We start from the raw sequence: 21,781 nt of genomic DNA, 5'->3' as shown, positions 1-21,781 counted from the left end.
AGACCGGCGGCAACTTTGGCATGGCGTTCCAGCCGGAAGTTGCCGGCGACAAGCTCCCAGCCACGACAATTAAACAGCACACATGCACAATCTGAATCACACACCCACACAGACACAAGTGGGCTTTGGGTTTGGGGACACATGTGTCGTGCCCCAGCAAAGTTGCAGTCAAAGTGCAGTCTTAGTGAAGTCAGTCAGTCAGTCACTCAAAGTTCACTGCTGCTACTGCTGCTGGTGCTGGTCGATTATTTTGATACCCATTGTTCTTCGTTGGCACAAAAGAGTAGAAGGCAGAGGAGACCGCATTCGATTTTCAGTGGCCACGATATCTAGAAGTATCCCAACATTCGACTAGGAATTGGCAGGGCTATAAGTAGTGCCAGGAGCTACTTACAAGAGACAGATTAACCTTTGGTCTCCGTAGTTCCGTAGACCGAATCACAATACTTACTGAGAGCATCTCCAAGTCGTCTATCTAGTGTTTAGTATGCGGAATCTGGATCAAATGTATATTAGAGGATATCTTGCAGTCTCTACCTTGGACTGGCTTACACTTACTAGTTGTTTTCCTGTTAACTGGCCAAGATTTTTGGTCTCTGCTGCTGTTTGTTTGGTAACTATTTAGGCAGCATAAGCAATCTCTGGCCGTGTGTCTGCAACTGGTGAGTGCGTCTGTGCTCTTGGCCAGCTCATTTGCATAATTCAGTGAATCAAACAATGTGACATGTTGCATGCAACGCCTGGCTGCGTGGCAAGGCTGGTGGTCCACACATAACTCACCCTCTCCATCATCTCCTTCCGCCCAGACAGGCCGGCAACGGCTCAAAAGCTTTCATGTCACACAGACATGAGAGTGTGCTTTATTGTTGCCTCCTGCCCCTGCCCCTGCCCCTGCCTGTTCTGTCTGAGCTCCCTCCGCTCCCGCTGCCGGCTTCTGGAGAACCTCTGACTCTGACTTTTTGGCATTTTTAATTAGGCCCAACTTTGCCATGTGTCGGGGCTGGGCCTGGGCCATGTTTTATTATTTCGTTGTGTGCGCTGCAGTGTGCAACTTTTATTTTCATGCGTCATTCAGGCATCGCATGGCCCCGTCCCGCCCCTTGCTGCATGTTGTAATTGTTGCTGATGTTGCTCTTTGTGTGTGTGTGTGTGCGTGTTTTCGTTGACACCAGCCCCAAAACCAACATACAACAAGCACACACACACATGGTACAACACTCACACTCTCGGACCCACTCTCAGACCCACTCCGGGTTTATAGTTCAAGGTGAATACGGAAAACTTTTGTGGGTCGAGCTGCGGGCGTTTGAAATAAACTCGTAAATGCTTCCACTGCCCCTGCTTCTGCTGTTGCTTCTGTTCTTCTGATGCTTTTGTTGTTGCGGCAGCTTTTTGTTTATTTCGAAAGCGTTAAAATTTTAAACTTACCCCAAATTCTTCTGGCATGCTCTTGCTTCTGCTACTGATTCTACTGCTGATGTTGGTGCAACATTCTTGCCCCGTGTCACGCTACTAAATGTTTTACATTGTTCGACCCCTTCTTTATTTTTTGCTTGGTGGCATGACACAGGGACACAGGGGCACAGGGGCACCGGGGACGGTGCACTGCCTGCAGTTGCATGCAGCCTGCAATTATTGCGCAGTTATTGCATGTCGTGTGCGGGCCCAATGAATTATTACGTATACGCAGTGTGTCCAGGCCAAACAACAAAAAAAAAGCACGACAAGAGGCAAAAGAATGTTATGTAGGGCCTACCGTCCAGCCTGAAGATGGTCATAAAATATAAGAAACTGTGACATTTACCCGACACTGCCATGCAGAATATATGGGAGTTTTGCAGCTCATTTATTCTCGATTATACATAATTAATAAGGGAAGTTACACAATCTACTTGTGTATCCGCTTATGATAATTTTGGGCCAAGATGTTTATAATTAAAATGATTGAAAAGCCAACGAATGTAATGCCATATGTCTGCAAGATCTTGACTGTCATGTCATCGAAGACCTCAGCGCCATGGCGATGGGGAAGCTCCTTTTTGTACTCCAGGAAGATCTCCACTACGTCCTTCAACTCACTTCCAAAGTACGGCAGCCGGGCCAGCTGATCCAGGGTTGTCTTCATCAGCGCCTCATTAAAAGCAACAACTACAACGATCAACGATAGGTCGCCAAAGCCAGGATTTCAAAGAATTTGATGCTCTTCGCCACGCGCTTCACGAACAGCTTGCACTTGTCCAGCAGGCAAAGATTCTTCCTGTCCTTCTCAGCATTCAGGGCTTCGAGCTCGACCAGGTCCTCGGCATCATCAGGATCGTAGCCGTGCAAATATGCCGCCCTGGCCATCAAGTAGAGAGGAGAGTCCCAGAGCGACTCCAGTACCCCAAAGAAATGCCTCCAGTCGTACCTTCGATATAATGGCCCATACGGCTCCGCCGGGCAGATAATGTCATCCGGATAGGGAGGACTCGGGAACTGGAGCGAATTGCACTGGTATGCGGCCATCGTGACGCTGGCGATGTGAGGGCCCAAGTAGAGGCCCGATGCAAAGCCCTGCAGTCGAGAGCACGCCCAGACCCAACCAGAACACAAAGAACTAGGTGTGGATGTCCTTGGATGTCCTCCAGGGTTGGTGCCAGAGCACGCTGTCGCTTCTCCAGTTGAATCTTCTCCTTACTGCTAGATCCTGATTCTATGCCAAATACCGATTTGTCCATTTTAATCTTCTCTTTATTGCCAATGACAAGAAGGAAAAAAGGCTGGGGATCCCGCTTGGAACAGGAACAGTCCTGTTCCTACTCGTAATTTTTTCTATTGCTACTATCGACGTGTTCACTGGTGTTTACGGGTAAGTTGCTTATTGAACTCACCTACTCAAAAAAATATATGCTTTTAGAATTTAAAGTTAGGTTAAATGTCGACTGGGACTAATGGAAATGTAGCCAAAAACTCCAGACTTGTATCATCCATTTCAAAACTTGTCTAAATTCAACATGCATATATGTAAGTGCGGATTAGTTGAAGAATGATAATGATCTCGACCTATAGCTCATATAATTACATGTACTGAGGTAACTTCCATTAGGTTACCCGTAAATAGGTATTGTTTTCCGTCCCTCAATTGTTCTACCACTTTCTATATATGTGCAATACTTTTCGAACCTACCTCAAGCCAAATGTCCCATATAAGGTTAGGTAATCGGGTCTGCCGTCTTCTGTCAAACGAAATAGCTGCCATATCGTCGCTCAAGCAAGACTCTTGGGTCGCTGTGGCAATGGCTACGCAATCCATGAAGCGATGGAGCCCCCCAACGGCCTTGGCCAACTTGCCAATAAGTTACATGTCCCCAAGTGGCAACCGCAAAGGTCACGCACAGCTCGCCACACACCCAACCCCTCTAATCACACACTAATTAAAGGCTAGTTGGGGTAGCTATTGGTACCATTGCGAGTTCGAGTATTAATTAGAGTTTAGTTCAACAATTGACTGCAGCAGAACCCTAGCCCCAGGGGACTATGCCACTTGGAAGAAGCAAACGTCATGGCATAAACGAGAGCCAACAATTTATCATTCGGAAGCAACTGACAGTGGCAGCAGGCAGCAGGCAGCAGAGGCATCAACATCCAGCAGTGGCATCAACAAAAGGCAAACAGACGTTGTCAACGCCAAAACCACTGAACTGTTAAAAGTGCCATTGAATACAGCAACAAACCGATGCTGGGCGCAACTGTGCAAACAGACGGAAAGACGGGAGCCGGAGTCTAACATGCATGGCTAGATGCGATGGGTATTTGATAGATACAAGCCTGGGGCATTACCTGTGAGATGGAAGTGGAGCTGGAGGTGGAGGCACGGCACGCATGTGGCAGCTCTATACCCGCTCCCCGCCCGTCCCTCTGGTTCCCTGAGCGTTAAATAGTTTTGTTTATTGCACATTGAAATCGAGCCAGCGAGCAATTCGGTGGCTGCTCGGATACACTCCAGCGATCTAATCAGCAATCTCAGCGTCGCGACGTTGACATGAAATTTCTCATACGCTCGGTTAGCCCCGACGTCGACGCTCGATCGGCTATATGGCTATATTCCCCCGCTTCTACGGCCATTTGCATACACAGCATCTGCGGCTGTGTAGCTGTGTGAGGCTATCTCTCTCTCTCTCTCTGTGAGTGTGTGTGTTCGGCTGTATCTCTGACTTCACCTGGCGCTCTGAGGGATCGCTCGACTCAGACCCCCAGATCAGTGCCAGAGCTATTTGCAAGTCGAGAGCCGCGCGAGTCAGACGTGCAGCTACAAAAACTACAAACAAGCAAATACGTATAACTAATAAAATACTCACAAAAGTTATAATAACAAAATCGAACACCAAACCGCATGCAAAGTTCATTTGGCTAATGGAAAAGGCCAGAGTCAAAGCCAAACAATATTCGGAAAAACTGCAAAAAATAAACAATACAATGAACGGGAATATGTGAAAGTGTTTGCGAATAATTAGCGCATCGATGCCCGCGTGGCCCACATCTGCAAATTGGGCAAATCTATAATTCATGGGTTGGCTTAACAGGACACGGATTCGGACTCTGAAAGGGTGGATAGGGCTCCTGGCCTGTTTGCATATGTAAATACATAAAGGGTTTAATCCGCAGGCGATTGGGCGGCAAACACGTGCTAAACTGTGCCAAACATAGCCCGCAAACATCCAAAGGCAAACTAAACCAAAAAGTGTATCTCTGTATCTCTGTATCTGTGTATCAGTGGATCTGTGCATCTGTGTTCCTGTGCATGTGTATATATGAATTCTGGCCTAAAATCAATTACTATTTATTACACGAACATGCTGCAGCGACTCTAACAACAAAGCCACCAAAAACAATGCCTCAATCAGCTTCAACGGCCCCGTGGCTATGCAAAATAGCCATAGCCATGATATTCCTAATGCTGCATCCACATTCCAGCGGTAAGTTACACGAATATTTCGGACACAGACTCCTCCTCCTCCTTCTCTCGGGGGCCGGGCGCCGCTAATTGGCAGCTTTGACGCACTTCATTTGGAATTTTCACAAAAGTTTTAGAACTGATGTAATCCCAGAGAACGAGCGAGCGAGAGAGCGGTGAAGATGCATCGATCCAATCAGTTTTGCACTTGCAATTTGCATTCAATGGCCAAGTGGAAAACCAAAACCTAAGCTACACAGATCAATTTACAAGCGAGTGCCAGACAGAGTATGAGAGATGTGCATGTCAGCTGTTATTAGATTTATTTATATATTACATAGAAATTCTGAGAACAAGCTTGCAATAATTTGAGTAATGGCTAGGAAATACCTTGGTTTGAGGTACTAGATAAATCTGTTGAAACTACAACATCATTGAGAGGTATGCCTTAAATAGATCAAGGCTTCAGTACAAATTATCAGATCTCTGTGGTTCTATGACAAACATGGTCATAGGCATAGTGTCACAAGAAAAAACTCGGTAATTATCAATTAAGGAAATAAAAAACTAATTCAGTCTCTTTTTTTTAGTTATAAACAAGCATCAGGCTGATTAATTGTCCATTTTTGGATTAGGTGAGAATAATGTGGAGGAGCAGTTCTATCTATAAATATATGTTTCACTATTTCTCTGACCACTACCCCCCTTTTTCGAACCTACATCTCCATGCAACTTGTAAAAGTCCCATATTTTCCTGTGGTTCAATCATTATAATATTAGAATGAATCTATAAACCCAACCATCAATTTATTATCCAGTTTTATAGGGGAAACTATAATGAGTTCAGTTTAATAGAATGTATTAGCTTTAGCCTCTAGATACTCGTACATGATTGATTTTCTCATTGCTCAGTTATGCATAAAGATTCCACATTAATTGATGCACAGTAATAAAGGTACAGTATAGGGTATATATTTTTATATAGTACCAACTGTAGACATCCCCTCAGCTAAGTAGTAATTGATATGCAACAAACGCAGACATTATGAATGCTCAGCAATTTGAAAAATGTTTTGATTCCCAGTCATGCGTGGCCCTCATCTCAGGCATACTCGTACTACGTACTCGTAGTACCTCTAAAATATGTACCTCGGATATACATTCCACAGATCTAGCGCCTTATCGGGCATCAAATTCTTACCGTTTCGCTTCCCCCACAGCTGCCCTGCTACTCAAATGTCCGCTGCATCAGATGCAGCTCCAGAAGATTGTGGGATTCCGACCGCCGCTCGATCATCTAAGCGAGGGAAATTTGATCTATGCACCGCCTCCGGGCAGCAAGTTCAAAGATCGGGATAGACGCAGCGGAGGTGTGGATTGGGATCGCCGCAGTGCGGATCAGGATTGGGATCGCCGTAGCGGGAATCAGAATGGAGACCAGGAGCCGCCGGCTAGTCAGATGTGCTGGCGCATCTGCGACGAGGATCCCGACTGCATTGCCTATGTGCATCTGTTGGACACGGACGAGTGCTATGGGTATTCCTACTTTGAGCGCACCTCCCGCTATCTGGCCATATCAGGGGAACTGCCGCTGGTGGCCGATGCCGAGGCCGTGTTCTACGAAAAGACCTGCCTGAGGGGTAAGCCATCTACAGCCGGACACGAGGGCGTTACCGACCTTGGCTAACTTCTAATTTTTTGCAGTTCCCGATGCGTGCAAAGGTCGTCTGTGGGCGCTGACCAAAATTCCCGGTAGCACGCTGGTTTTTCAGAGCAAGAAGACCATTTCGCGGCTGGTCACGCGTCGTGAGTGCGCCGAGAGATGTTTCTTCGAAACCCAATTCAAATGCCTCTCGGCCTCGTTCGCCCCCTCGTATCGGAACAATCGTGAGCGGTAATTGTCGGCGATTCTGGTGAAATTAATTGCCTTTGTTATGCATTTTTAATGCATGCCAGAGGCTTTTCACCGGATTATGACATCATCGCTGGCTGTGGCCCCCCAAAGCGAAGTCATAAATCACCCAGAGATACGATTCGGGGGGTTCTAGCCTAAACGAATAGTAGCTGAAACCGTTTGACAATATTCCAATATCCGCCACAGGTTTCGCAACGATGTGGGTCCCAGTCCCTCGCCACGCCTGGGGCGGTGCATGCTGAGCGACAGGGACAAGACCATCCAGCCAGATGCCTTCAGGGCGGCACCCTACGATGAGGAGTACATGGAGAACCAGTGCCACGAGCGGGCCATAGAGAGCGACAACTGCTCGTACGAGCTCTATGCCAACAGCAGTTTCATCTACGCGGAAGCCAAATATTTGGGCCTAACCCAGAAAGAGGTGTGTCTCTGTCTCTGTCTCTGTCCCGGGCTGGCCCCGGCTCGTCGTGGTTCGGCTGTCGCGCATTATGATTGTAATCGATTGGGATGGCAAGTGAATGATTGATTGATGACCCTTTCGTATTGCAGTGTCAGGCGCTGTGCTCGCACGAGTCCAAATTCTACTGCCAGGGGGTCTCCTTCCACTATGTGAACCAGCTCATCCTCTCCGAGTGCCTCCTACACTCGGAGGACATTGTTTCGCTGGGTCCGCGCAGCCTGAAGCTTCGCGATAACTCAGTCTATATGCGACGGGTTAAGTGCCTGAATGGTGAGTACATATGTATATAGCCAATCCAATACTTACTCAAGAATATGTACACATTTTCTGCTACCAAAAAGTCCAAGTCTTCTGCACGAGGGAGGAGATGAGCATCAGGTACAACCCAAAGGACTGGTTTGCCGGCAAGATCTATGCCAGCATGCACTCGAAGGACTGCCTGGCACGCGGAACGGGCAACGACAGTGTCCTCTTGACGCTACGAATTGGCAGCGAGGTCAAGGAGAACCGATGCGGTATCCTGCGGGCCTATGAAATGACGCAGGCATACCAGAGGTAAACCTCTCATTTCTACATAGGTGTATTTCCTCTATCCAAGAACTGTACTCTTTCTAGAACATTTGTCTCCGCCTTGGTGGTCATACAGAACAATCCGAATGTACAGACCCAAGGAGACCGACTCATCAAAGTCGGCTGCATCCAGAGCAACGCCACCGCCTCGCTGGGCGTGTCTGTGCGGGACAGCAGTGTGGACGCCTCGGAGCACGTACCCAGTGCCATTGCTCTGGAGTCCTCGGTGGAATATGCCGAGCAGTAAGCGACGCCATATGTCTACAGAAAACTGTTTTCTTAATGCCTCTATTCTCGCAGCATGTTTCCCCACGAGGGAGTGGTACACTACAACAGCACCACTGGACCCCAGCCGCATCCCAAGATCACGCTCCAGATAGTCGACCTCTCGCACCAGCACGAAACGAATGACGTGCAAATTGGCCAGAATCTGGAGCTCCAAATCGTGGCTGAATACAGCCCGCATCAGTTGGCAGAGCATCTGGAGCTGCAGCTGGCCCCACTGCCGGATTTCCGAGCGACCTCGCTGGTGGCCAAAACGCAGGATAACGAGAACTACGTGCTGCTAATCGACGAGCGCGGCTGTCCCACCGATGCCAGTGTCTTTCCGGCCCTGGAGCGCGTTCGCACACACTCCAGGAGTATGCTGCGAGCCCGCTTCCATGCGTTCAAGTTCTCCGGCACCGCCAACGTCAATTTCGATGTGAAGATCCGGTTCTGCGTGGACAGGTGCTCCCCTAGCAACTGTGTGGGCCACAGCAGTGACACCTGGCATCGTCACAGGCGCCAGGTGGAGCAGCCGGAGCGGCAGCTAGAGCAGCGGAGAGTGCAGAATCCCGTGTACATCTCGACAGTTGTGGATGTCCTGCCGGATTTGCCCACCAACACGACAACACCAACGACTACTCCTCCCATGGGCAACGCGAGTGCGCAGATGGAGCTGCCGCTTAACTACAATCTTCGCGTTCACGGTCCGGACCAGACCAACGCCAACAGTTACATGTATGGAGAGCGGGGCGTGCTGCTGATTGCTGGCATCGACGACCAGCTGCATCTCGATAACGTGTGCATGAACCAGAGCCTGCTGATTGCGCTGTTCATTTTCTGGCTCATCTGCCAGGTGGCTATGCTCTTTGGCTGCGGCATGGTGCTGCAGCGGTACAGACGCCTGGCCAAGCTGGAGGAGGAGCGGCGGCGACTGCACGAGGAGTACCTAGAGGCTAGACGCGTGCACTGGGCGGACCAGGGCGGATACACACTATAATTGTCTGGGACGCGTACAAAATGCATCTTAATTTAATAAACTAATGCGAATCTTACATACAATCGAAGCGGAACACTGAGACAAATGTTCAGGCGGCTGGCTGTTCAGGAGTTCTTTTTGGGATGGTAGCTCTCCCACTTGCGATGGTTCAGCGAATTGAAGTCCTTGCAGTGAAGGGCTATCTTGCGCAAGTATTCCGCGAGCTTCAGTAGCTCCGTGTCCGTGGCGCGATTGAGGTGAGCCTGCCGGAAGGGGCGTATCTTGAGGCCGGACTTGGGATTCATTAGGAAGTTGCGGCGAATGTCGTCGAACATAATGGTGTTGCTGGAGTTATACTGCTTGTAGAGGGCCCAGATGACGCCCAGGGGCTTAACGTCCACAACACCGCGTTCCTGAACGTGCACTGAGATCATCGCATTCGAGTCGAGGTAGAACATAATTTTGTAGCTGTCATTGTTGGTCACTCCCAGCAGACGCATCTTCTCCTCAATCCAGCGCATGCTGGTGGCCGACCAGATCACTATATCGTAATCCACATAGGCGGATTCGAGAAACGTGTGCAAGTACGGGCGCATCAGTTCTGAGCCTGTCTCTGCGGGCGAGCGGTGATCGAAGAGCGTATAGTCTATGTCCAGGACGAGCAATTTCTTGCCCTCGCGAGGCGGCGACAGCTCATTTATCTTGTAGTCGCGGACGCGACGCTGCACCTTGGCCAGATACACTGCCGAGTTTTCCACGGACTCTTCGCGCTCCTCGGCGTCATCGAAGTCATCCACCACTTCACCCACATCCTCGGGCAAGCGACAAGCATCCTCAATGTCCGCCTCTTTCGAGCCGACCATCATCAGCTTGAAATTCGACTTCAGCTCCAGGGCACCTATCTTTACATTGTCCGCAGCGGTTTTTCCTGCAAGATCAGATTGTAGACGAAGGTTTTTGGAGTCGTACATGGCAATTACCTTTGTACTTCAGATTTAATAGTTTTTGGCGCTCCGGGCGCACCTGTGTCTTGCGGAAGATCTCATGACGCAGCACTTCGACAGTGTCCTGGTCGGTCAGGTCTACCGGGTACTCCTTGCCGCTCCATTTAACAACAACAACCACTTCCTTAATTTCGTTCATGGTCGCACAAACATAGGCTAATCTACTCGGTGCGAAAATTGTTGCAAATTTTTGCGCGAGAAAATTTGTATAAACGAAAAACAGCTGTCAGTAGAGGTATTTCAGCAGTGATTTTACAGCTGCTGTCAACCCGATCTACTGCAATGTTGTTTAATTTTAACAACAATTAAATGGTAATATGGTATCCTATGCCCCAAAATCGAAGCATTTTAATTTTAAATTAACAATGCTTTACTCTAAGGTAATCTTTATTTGCTGAAAAATCTAAAAAAAACAAAACGAAAGAAAGCAATAAGCTGTTAAAGCAACGCTGTGAGACTGTTAGGCGCAAAACAGATTGTGCTGTTAACGCAACGCTGGGAGACTGTTAGGCGCAACACTAATGGTGCTGTTAACGCAATGTCAAATTTGACAGCTGCGTCGGCGATTGTGATTTGCAATTTTTGTAGCTTGGAAATAAAAAAAATATATTTTATTTGATAAAGCTCCGGAATAAAAGCAACGAAAATGTCCAACACACAGGCGACCGTCACCGCTTACTTGGCTTTGCAAAAGAAGACTACAAACAAAGATCTTGCTGCCGAGTGGACGCTCATCGAGGAGCTGCATAACGAGAAGTAAGCATAAACTAATGGGCCCAAGAGTTTTGATATAATTTGCGAATTTGTACAGGTTGTGGAACGAGCTGACCATCAAGCTGGTGACATTCGTGCGCCATGAATCGCTGCAGGACGAGTCGGCGCTGCTGCAGCTCTACCAGAACTTCCTTTCCACCTTTGAAACAAAGTGAGTCCCCCCATGACTTGGCACAATTGTAGATTCACATATATCTTGATTGATTTACAGAATAAACCCGTATGGTCTGATCCAAATTCTCGAAGTAGTCGTGGACAACATTAGCGACAAAGCAGAGGCCATCGAATTCCTCGAGAAAATTAAGGACAAAGTCAAGATCTGCGATGAGGCTGTGTGGTACCTGCAGGTCATGCAGGGCAACCTCTATCTCACAAATCTGAACGACCTGAACTCCACCAAGAAGATCATCGAGGAGCTGCGCGATGTCCTGGAGGAGGCCGGCTTCGTGACGCCCGTTCACGGCAAATACTACATGCTCGCCTCGCAGTACTATCGCCGTGTGGGCAAGCACAGCGACTACTACCGATGCGGCCTGCAGTTCTTGGGCTGCTCGCTCGACGACTACCCACGCGACCAATGGGCACAGCAGGCATTCTTCCTGGGACTGGCTGCCCTGCTCGGCGATGGCGTCTATAACATTGGCGAGCTGCTGGCGCATCCCATTTTGGAGTCGCTGCAGGGCACTGACAACGTGTGGCTGGTGGACCTGCTCAAGGCATTTAACACCGGCGATATCAACAAGTACGTAGAACCATATCATAGCCGTGGGCTAGTAGCTAATCGTTGTACTCCACAGATTCAATGACATGAAGAAGATCTGGTCAAAGATTCCCGATCTGGCTGCCCAGGAGGTCAAGCTGCGCCAGAAGATCTCTCTGCTCTGTCTGATGGAGATGACATTCAAGCGATCGGCCATTCAGCGAGCCATTTCCTTTACGGACATTGCCCATGAGACCAAACTGCCGGCCAAGGAAGTGGAGCTGCTGATCATGAAAGCCCTGGCCCTGGATCTGGTGCGCGGCGAGATCGATCAGGTGGCTGGCGTCGTAAACATGTCGTGGGTGCAACCCCGCGTCCTGAACCGCAACCAGATCGCCGGCATGGCCAGCACCCTGGACTCCTGGATGGGATCGATCACGAGCATGGAGAAGCTAATGGAGAACCGTGCAGCTGAAATTCTCACCAACTAGGCTTAAGTTTGATCTTGATTTCCATTTGCGTAAATGCCTTTGTATTTAATTAAAACCCATCTAAAGTCATTATTTGTGTTATTTTCTTTTTGGTTTTATTCACTTTCGGACTATTGTTTCATTCTTTTATATCTCCCTGAAAGTTTCGCGTGTAAAAATGTTAGCTTTTGTGCGTTGAGGACAGAACTTATGGACTAGACTAAGCCAACGCTTAGTTTTCAGATCAGATCACTTATCGCGGAGTTGTTGCTTAAGGCTAGTGCTTATCCGTATGGGTTATTTACAGTTGTAAGAATACAGCGAATTTAGTGGTAGACTCTGGTTTCCTAGGGTGCTAAATGTCGATAATCAATTTGGAATCTTCTACAGCAATAATCGCCGCCGCGTGCATATCACTTGCTGCTGCCTGGCGGGCGTGGGCGTGGGCGCGGCGACACCCACCGCCACCCGCCACTGTGCCCGCAATCAAATGTTCAGGCAGCGGAGTTTTGTCTCTGGCACGCGGGACGTGAACTCGAACGAGGGCTGGCGGCGAATGTCCTCGTGGGAGTCGCGACGTATCCTATCTGGATTGCGGCCCATCACAGACGACATAGGTATTTCTTGGCGGTACAGTTCGTCCAGCACCAGACGCTCCAGCTCGAACAAATGCTCATCCCGCACGCCGGGTATCTCCTCGTGCATGAACATCGCCAGTCGCAGCAGGTACTCGGCGTTGTGGCCGCTCGGACCTCTACTGGTGGCGATCTGGTGAGCGATTTCCGAAAGCGGCGCTTCGCCCAGCCAATGCTGGTTCTCCGGCGTGGCCACATAGACCAGCACCTCGACGGCCTCGCCACTGAAGGGTGCGTCTTGGGAGGCGACGCGGGGGAAGAACTTAGCCTCGAGTGTTGCATAGCCACCTGTAAGGGATTGGAGTCATGGTTAGTCATTAGTTAGTTAGACAGCGGGTATGAGAGTTCTGATTGTCACATACCTAGGGTGCATTCACGCTGCTTGAGATACTCGAGGGCCGTATTGCCCGATACTCTGTAAGCACAGCCCCATGTAATACCCTGCAACGGAAATGAAAAGAATACTTAAAAAGAGATCACATTTAAAAGTAATCTAAAAATATTTGTTTCTTCTTCGTCCCGCGCGTGATTTGAACCCGAGCTACTTTTCGTAGATTTCCTAATCTGCTTATAATTCCCAAGTCTTTTTCCGTCAGTTCTCGCGTTTATATACCGCTCTTTTCGTAGTTCTATGAGCCGGTTTGAGTTTTTCATGCTTGTCTCTCGGGGTCACAAACGAGTTCCTGGTAACTCTCTCGATCAATGCCCTGGGTAAAGTCCCCGGGCCTAGGATAGAAAGTATCAAGGTGTAAAATTGCATGTGTTCTTGCCTGCCTCTCTAGAGAAAGGCGCACATTCGCCTATATTCCGCGGAACTGCGCCTTGCATATGATGAAGAGGGATCCGCAAGGATCTCGAATTGTTACGCTCGGTTGTCTGCGGAAATCTGCCAGAGTCTCACCTAAGATATGGACGAGTTGGTTGGCATTCACCATGCGTCTACGCTGGGGTTTGTCGCCTACACAGAATGGGGCTTACATTGAGAAATTCGGGCCGGCGCGCACACACTTTTTGCAGTAATTTATGAGTTTTACATTCGAGTTTACTTACCTCTTTGTCCTTCATCAGGGTCGCTACACGCCCAGGCTGCAAAACACAAAGAGAGGAGGAAAATAATGTATATGTCAGTATTATTCGTCATCATAAAATAAAATGCATTTTATACGTCTTTTCTTATGGTATGTATGTATATGGATTGCTATTATCGCCCACACAAAGGTTCCCTGCACGTCTGCACGATCTGATTTCTTTTTCTATATATTATATAAAAGGCGGACCTTGACTCATTTTCCCCCTTGGAGTCTTTGTCATAGGAGTGACCCAGATTGCTGGTAAACATATTCTATTTGTCGTTGCTATATAAACCCTGCTATATTTTCCTATTAACTATTGCATAAAGTGTTGAAGAGGGAGAGCTAAAACTGATAGAAGCACATCTGGGCTGAATAACAAACACATTCCCAGATTTACTAATTCTATTCTACATTCCTTACCGTACCGTGAAGTGTAACTCAATTTTCTCGAAAAGTATACAGGAATGCTGCCTTAAATATCATCTAAAAAAAACATGTTCAAACCGAAACGTGTTTCACCTCCCCTCCCATTTGTAGATGTCTCCATTGCAAGGGGCTTGTCCCGCCCCGCGACATGTTGGGCAAGCGAATTAGTTATGCTAATGGAGTATCCGATCCAATATTAATGGGGAATCGCTTCGCTATGGGCATACTCGTACTGGGTACTACAGCATTGATGGCTGGCTGTCTATCTGACTATCTGGCTGGCATATGTTAATTTCACTTGTTTGTTTGCCATTAGCCAAAGCCCCAGCCCCAGGCCCAGGCCCAGACCCGACAAAGGCTGATAACACGCGACAAATAGATAACGAAAGCCGTATGTGTTTGAGCGGCACATTTAGCAAATAATAGCCGTAATAGTATAATATAGTATAATAGTATTTAGATTGCTTCAGTGGCAGCCAGACAAGTGTAAATAAATAGCTAATAGATTCAGACCCATGCCAGGGCTGGGACTCACCTTTTCCTCTGTGCCGCGATGTGTGGCGTTGCCCTGCCAGAAGCGGCGCACGAATCCCCGGACGTAGCCCGTGATGCACTTGCTGAAGGTGAAGCCCGGATGCCAGCAGAGGGAGCCGTATCCAAAGACCCAGCACTCGGCTTCCGACTGCCCATTGTTGTTGGCATTGTTCAGGCGGTTCTCCTGCTCATTGTTGTCGTCCCTCCCGTTGTTGTTGTTGCGGCTATTGCCGTTGTCCTGCTCCGCGGAGCCGAGCCGCCCGCTGGTGAAGAGATCTTTGAAGTGAGCGGGCACTGCACCGGCCGCTGCCTGCTGATGTGCGCTGTAGTGAGCCATGTTCGCCGCGATCCGTGTGGGATAATTTTCAATGGATTCCAAAAGTTAAAGTTCGATAATGTGTGTGTGATTCTGTGTTCTGTGTTGCGATCCGCTCCTCGGTTTGGTTTGGGACATGCAGGCTCCCGCTCCTCTTGGTCTCTTCACGCGCGATGGTCTCTCTTACATTGTTCGCCGGGCACCGGCTCGACCTGTCCACCGAGAGTCTACGTTGTGAATTCTGTTCGGAAAATCGAGAGTGGAGTTTAGTTTACAAATTTGTACATTGTTTACTGTAGTGATGTGTGGCAAATACGAGTACGACTGTGTCGAATTGTGATATTTATTTCAGGCGACGCTTACTTGGTCAATCGAAAATCGAAAATCGAAATATTCTGCTAGTATTATTTCTGTTATTATTCTGTTGGCTAGTCGCTTCTCCTCGTCGACTGCGACTAAATAGTTCCGCGATCCGCAGGGAACTAAATCGCCCGCCCAGCGCGAAAGCCGAAAACATTTCCAACGCCCCAGACGGAGAAGAGGAAGCACCCCCACAGGCAGTGCAAAAAATATTGTATGAAAAAAAAATGTTAAATAAATATTTATGGACGCTCTGTGTCTGACGTCTCTCAAGACTTATCTACGGAGAGCTGTGGCTATGAATATGGAGGAACGTCTATTCAAATTGTTGCTGCTCTCCCAACTGTTCTCTCAATCACCCACTCTCACTCTCCCTCTCTCTCTCTCTGTGGGTCGCTCTCTGTAGGTCGGTCACACTCTATCGATAGGGAAACCGGCCTTTGGGTTCTTTCGGTTTTCGCCTTAAAGGCAAAAAATAAGGTGTCACAATCCATAAATAATCAAACAATTAAATAAAGTCAAGTATTTATATACCTTATAAACGCTAAATAATAGGCGATCATATAATGACTTGGCATTGGAAATCGACACGCAAAAAGAAACCCCATTCACCTGAAGGATCGATCATAAATTGGGGGGCTTTTAATAATTATTAATACATATATAAATGCCCCTCAAATTAAGATTTGATTGTGGACTGATTTTTAAAAATCGCCAATCATGCCATCCACAAGGATCGTAAAGTCTCAGCCAGACACAAAACAAATCACTTGAACTAATATACGGTTTTACTGGTGAACAATTCTATATTCATTTAATTGCTGGTTTTCCTGGATTTTCCTATTTATGAGGAATAAACCATGCATGTCTGTCTCTGCCTGGCAACACAGCACCAGAGCTCCACAGCTGATAGGGAAATTGTAACAGCCCTTTACACAGATTAGATAAGTCCCAAGCTGACGGATTTCGTAGAACCATTCTCATCCACAGAGTTCTTTGAACCACTCTGAGTGCCACTCTATGCGCTTCTCATCCGCTAAATGATTTCTCTGGAAGATCGTGTCTTGAACAGTGAGGACATCCAATTAAAGCAATTTAAAATATGATTACTGATGCATCAGTTACTTGCCGTAAAGAAATTTCCTTTGTTTATTTAAAATAATTTAAGTACAATCACAAGTACTACTATAACCATGTTCTTCTAGCAAATGAAGTTGATTTGCTCTACAAATGTCCCATAAGTGAACGGACACATTCGTCCCAAAAACTGATACCATTCGAAGAGCATTCATTCTTCTGCTTATTTCGAGACCATATTTCAATCAAGTTTTTACTTTCGCGAATGGAATGGCGGCATATCGTTTGCGGGAGCGATCTCTGCTAACTATTGTACATACATCGGCCGCCTCCCTAAACCAAGCACATAATTTAAACGGACAGGCCATCGACATATGAATGTGAATGTTTGGGCATGCGAGGTGTCGGCCTGCCACACCATCGGATCGTGATGTGGCGGCCCATTAACAATACACGTTCATGGTATGCTTATACGATATATACGGCTATATTTCAAAGGTACATATGTGTGTGTGTATAAAATGTGTGCTTGTATTTTTAGATATTTTATATCGCCTATACGCTTATACCACATTTTGCACACTTTGTTTTGATTGTCGCCTTCCTTCCCCAAAATCCGAGGGAATTTCGTTGGGGGCTTCTGTGTGTGCGTGTGTGTGTGTGTGCTCGTGCTCGTGTGTATCTCCGAGCTTTCTGTTTTTATACGCTGTTTCTAAATACCAGCCTGTGTATTATTTATAACTCTATAGAGGTACGTATGTCTTCTTCTTGGGGATTGGCTTGGCATTTTGCATAAATAAATTGACCCAAAAACAGGCTGCTGGATGGAAAATTACCAAACAAAAACCAAAAGAAAACAAGTTCAAAAACCTAACGCACATCCGCAGGCGGCACAGGCACTCACACGCACATTCTCAGACACAAAAACCCATTCCCATGCCCGATACCCAGGCGTACATCCACCTTTCTTACGCATTCGTTACGTACACGCAATGGTGTCCCCTCGTCGCTTTTTGGCAAATGAAAAACGCTCCGAAAAGAGAATCTGCTCGCTACACATTTCTGGGTCCTTGATACTGAACTTTTTTCATTGTGAAAGTTTTTTGCCAACGGTTCAAGGTTATTCCAACATTTTTTTTCCTTCTCATTCTTGCATTTGTTTATATAAAGTGTTTAATAGTGTCTTTTCCTCGACGTGTGTGTGTGTGGGTGGGGGAAAGGGGTAGCTGGAGGGCCAGACTATGGCTAAAATCGACTTGCTTTTCGGTAGCAGGCGCTAGCCTAAAATTCTGTGCTCCGTTTTCTGTGTACACAGCAAAATGCTTAAGTACAAAAGATATGGCATGTACTCGCTCACATCCATATGTATCTACACACATGTACATACACATACATCTGTATAGGGGCATAAAAGTATCTGTGTTCCCATATGTATGTGTGGGGGGCGGCTCTAGAGCAGAGCTCGTCAAAAGTCCACAAAGCACACGACACGATACCATAGACAGACACGAATACTCCATGGATTGGCCTTTGGATTGGGTTGGGGTGGGATTTTGGTATTGGGGGGCTTTACGTGCAGCTGCCTTAATTTTCCCTCTTTCTTATATCATTTGCTTGCTGCTGTCACTTGACTTGACTTTCATCTCACAGCAAATTAACACAATTAAGATTGACAGCAACCTGAATGAATAGAATTAATGCCACTCTCTCTCTCTCCCTCTCTAAAAGGTACAAAAGTTTTCAAAGCAAGCCCCTAAAAATGCCGTCGTAATCGAATTAAATGCCTCTCCACATGTCTCAAGTGTCTTTTGACTTTATTTTGGAGATTATACAATTAATTTGAAGCCACTTGTGCAAAAAACAATTAAAAATATATTTTATTTTATTATACATAATGCAACTCAAAACATTTAATTTGACCACTACTAGGGGGGACTTTAGAGGCAACAACCGGGCAGGCCGGCTGCTCAATATTATTGATAAATCACTTAATAGACCGGACAGAACTCGAGTGTGTAATTTACAGACGTCCAATTGTTGCCTTTCCTTATCATCGCTCAGCCCGATAAGAGTTCATTATGACTGCGTCTGAGAAGGAGGGGCTTTTGATAAGCGGCGGCCCCCAGATACCACGTACGAGTTGTAGAGTTGCAAAATGCTGCCCCCTTGAAACTATTTTGTTGCAGGGTCTAGGCGAGCGATAAGAAATTATTAACTGAAGCCAGATGATAGATACAAATGTTTGCCAGACATTCGGGTAGGACAATAACACGTAAGGTAAACAACTCTTCAGGTCTCTCCTCCACACACACATGTCTTTAATTAACAATTAACACATTTGGCCTAATTTTGCTGAATTCGATTTTTGTCTTTTGCGCATTTTCATTTGTGTTCCGTCTGTATTTTGGTATTCGCCTCATTTTCAGTGGGCTTTAGTGTAGGACCCCACGTGTTGCTCTCTTTCTAAATATACTCGTAGTATACTCAAACAAAATACAATCTGGCGTCTTGAACTTTATTGATGTTTGCGGCCAACACTTGGAGATCTTTGGCCAAATAAGTTCTTTGGGCGGAAGTTTGCACTCACAACTGGGAAAAAGTCAATGTTGAATAATGCTAATAGTATGGAGCTCCTTCTTTAGACTCTCTTCTGTTTGCTTGATATATTTACTTATGCCTATTATTAGCCCGTATTTATTTCTGTATGCCATTGCCCGTAAATTAACTTTTTGATTGCATTTTGTATTTCATTTCTCTGTACTTAAATGCCTGACAAGACAACCTTGAAATGGCTTTATAATTGAAATATTTTGCTTATTTTTAAATGGGTTAGCTGTCAAGGGAGCATAAATTAAATCCAAAGTAAAGGAGGCTATATGTTTAAATAAGCTTTTTATACATTTCCAACTGTGGAATGCGCACGGCACGTGCCAATAAGGGCGAAACGAATTGACTCGTTTATAGGTCTAAATAATAGCTTAAACCCATTAATATCATCGTGAAACGTGACAGGCCCTAAATATAAGCTAAAGCTTTTGAAGTGTATACATAAGAGTGCTTGAAGAGCACAGTGGGCAGAGTGGGGAAAAAGCCACCAGATTCCGCCTGAATAAAATGCAGTTTGCAAAAGAAAATAATGATAACTTCATTGCAATAAACAATCGGCTTTCATTCAGCTGCCAGCCAGGGCATTGTACGTTGACCTTGGGCGTGTGACTTTACGGGGAAGAAAGCTGCTGTCGGCTGTCCATGTAATGGAGAGGAAGAGCTTTAGCGATTCCAGCTTCCAACCAAGAGTCAGTCGATATCTTAGGATTGTTGAATCAGATCTCTTCTACATTTCGTGCATACATACAGTTATATAGTTCAATTAAATCGAATCTCATGTAATTTCATGGTCATCCCACGAATTGCATCAACAACTTGCATGCACAGTGAGTAGGCAGTAAATTAATTTATAGGTATTTACGCATACACATACACATACACGCATTATGAAATAAAAACAATAGCAAAAATCGCTGTAAGGTAAGAGAGGGAGAGAGCCCTTCCTAGAGAGAGTGAGAGTGTGAGGTGGAAGAATCCAAGGCGTAATTCTACAAGGTGATGCATTTCCGAAAAGCTCTCGCATGAAAGTCGCTGTTATTGTTTCATTTCAAGGTACATATGTATATAAGTAGTACGACAGCTTATTTATTTTTCTATTTAGCATCTTAATCTGTTTTTTAAACATATTAAATTGAATTTTTGGTGCACAAATACAAGGAGGGGAGGGAGAAACATCAGGGAGAGGGCGAGATATATGGTACAAAGGAGGACACACAAACAAAACGCACGAAAGCAAAATAACAACATCGCTCCCGAGAGTTTTAAAAGTAAATATATACGTGCTGACACTGAAAGCTTTCAGCTGTATCAGAGCTTGTACATATGTACTTATGTATTTACATCTTTGTGTTGTGTGTATGTGTATGTAATATACGCGACCGAGACCTGTCTGTCAGGGGGATTTATGATGAAAACTTTTGGCACACTGACACATATTCGGAAAGTAGGAATATCCATGTAGAGCAGCATGCAACAATTTGGCATTGTTGCAGCAGTTGTGCATTACCTGTACCTGTACATTTGTTGCCGCTTTCACAGTTAATTGTCGAATACTCTAATCTCTTTTTGGCTCAGCACGCACTTATCAGTTTCCGTTCAACTTTTGCACCAATTGTTTATTATTATTCTGTTTTATCAGCATTTTCTTTCCGTTTCGTTTACGCGACGTTGAGTAGAATTAACATTTTGTCCCGCTCTTTTCGAGTTTCGCAATAACAATAACAATAACACTGTCGCTCCCGGATAGCACAGCGCGCGTCCAACGGTTGATTGTGAATGCGCCGTTTTTCCGCGCTCAAATAATGCCACGCAGTTGGATGCTCCTCAGTGGGTTGGCTACACACTGACACGCTTCTCTCTCTCTCTCTCTCTCTCTCTCTCTTCATTGACTTCATTGCCTTGTGGAAGCATACAATGTGAAAACATATTCTTTTGCGATTTATTATTGACTTGAACCGGCTTTTTGTGGTTTCGTACTTGTGCAAGTATGCACATACGTATGTATGTATGTATGCACGTTCATTATTTGGTTTACGTTGTGCTTGTAAAGCTTTAAAGTGTATTTATTTAAGGTGAGGCGGCATCCCTGCCACTCTCTCTCGCTCTGTATTTGCTCTGAGATGCTTACATATGTACTTAATAGTTTTGCTGAAGTGTTACGGAAGGGAGGGTTCTATCGGAATTCCTTTTCTTTTATGAACCATACCTTGGAAATGTCTGCATCTCATTCTCTCTTTCTCTCACTGCGCACATTTACATTTAACCCGCCACCATCTGTTTTCGCCATCTCTCTCGTTCTCTCTTTTTTGCATTGGCTGACGTAATTTTACGCTGTGTTGCCGCATGGTGCACATTTTTATGAATGGGAAGACCTGTCCCATGGCAACAGCAACAGTGGAAGCAGCATAAGCAACCAGAACAACAGGTGAGAAAGCTGCAGCCAATTTACACAGATCAACAAACGCAAGGGCATTGGCAATTAGCAGAGCAGACAACGGCAACATATCCGTTTATAATTGTCTTAATTGGAAAGTGATGTGCCGCTTGTGTTTTCTTCGGAAGTGGTTACCTTGTTAAGACCCATCCTTTTAAATAGAGATATGTACCTACACAGCTGATAAGCAGCCGTATGTTCGAAAATGCGTCAAAAATTTCGCCAGCTACAGGTAGTACAGGTAAAAATC

At 46.2% G+C, this 21,781-nt stretch overlaps 4 protein-coding genes across 6 annotated transcripts; 2 read left to right on the top strand and 2 right to left on the bottom strand.

Annotated features, from left to right (window-relative positions):
- Positions 1 to 4,284: 4,284 nt before the first annotated feature.
- Positions 4,285 to 9,197, top strand: LOC6595085. Its single transcript, XM_002020111.2, has 8 exons — positions 4,285 to 4,955; positions 6,154 to 6,573; positions 6,638 to 6,827; positions 7,035 to 7,269; positions 7,398 to 7,578; positions 7,650 to 7,863; positions 7,924 to 8,121; positions 8,179 to 9,197. Exons 1-8 carry the CDS (start codon positions 4,781 to 4,783, stop codon positions 9,140 to 9,142), a joined length of 2,577 nt encoding a protein of 858 aa, XP_002020147.2. The 5' UTR covers positions 4,285 to 4,780; the 3' UTR covers positions 9,143 to 9,197.
- Positions 9,143 to 10,292, bottom strand: LOC6595086 (ubiquitin-like domain-containing CTD phosphatase 1). Its single transcript, XM_002020112.2, has 2 exons — positions 10,102 to 10,292; positions 9,143 to 10,049 (listed from the first exon to the last, which is right to left on the bottom strand). The coding sequence occupies exons 1-2, from the start codon at positions 10,262 to 10,264 to the stop codon at positions 9,247 to 9,249; spliced, it is 966 nt and encodes a 321-aa protein (XP_002020148.1). The 5' UTR covers positions 10,265 to 10,292; the 3' UTR covers positions 9,143 to 9,246.
- A 425-nt stretch (positions 10,293 to 10,717) lies between these two features.
- On the top strand, positions 10,718 to 12,159 carry LOC6595087 (26S proteasome non-ATPase regulatory subunit 13). Its single transcript, XM_002020113.2, has 4 exons — positions 10,718 to 10,881; positions 10,937 to 11,050; positions 11,111 to 11,641; positions 11,697 to 12,159. The coding sequence occupies exons 1-4, from the start codon at positions 10,772 to 10,774 to the stop codon at positions 12,088 to 12,090; spliced, it is 1,149 nt and encodes a 382-aa protein (XP_002020149.1). The 5' UTR covers positions 10,718 to 10,771; the 3' UTR covers positions 12,091 to 12,159.
- Positions 12,160 to 12,168: 9 nt separating this feature from the next.
- Positions 12,169 to 20,826, bottom strand: LOC6595088 (glutathione-specific gamma-glutamylcyclotransferase 1). Of its 3 annotated transcripts, none has more exons than XM_026985724.1 (5): positions 20,605 to 20,826; positions 14,739 to 15,294; positions 13,755 to 13,790; positions 13,067 to 13,145; positions 12,169 to 12,992 (listed from the first exon to the last, which is right to left on the bottom strand). In XM_026985724.1, exons 2-5 carry the CDS (start codon positions 15,072 to 15,074, stop codon positions 12,556 to 12,558), a joined length of 888 nt encoding a protein of 295 aa, XP_026841525.1. In that variant the 5' UTR covers positions 15,075 to 15,294; positions 20,605 to 20,826; the 3' UTR covers positions 12,169 to 12,555. The 3 variants fall into 3 exon arrangements, with proteins under 3 accessions (XP_026841525.1, XP_026841519.1, XP_002020150.2); XM_026985718.1 differs by having other exon boundaries at positions 20,611 to 20,826; XM_002020114.2 differs by lacking the exon at positions 20,605 to 20,826 and adding an exon at positions 15,417 to 15,516.
- Positions 20,827 to 21,781: the final 955 nt, after the last annotated feature.

This window comes from Drosophila persimilis, unplaced genomic scaffold (assembly GCF_003286085.1).
Source record: "Drosophila persimilis strain 14011-0111.01,24,50 unplaced genomic scaffold, DperRS2 tig00000000-arrow-pilon, whole genome shotgun sequence".
In the NCBI taxonomy this organism is placed as follows: domain Eukaryota; kingdom Metazoa; phylum Arthropoda; class Insecta; order Diptera; family Drosophilidae; genus Drosophila; species Drosophila persimilis.
Note: the sequence above shows the minus strand (reverse complement) of the source record. Positions and strands in the feature narration are given on the sequence as shown.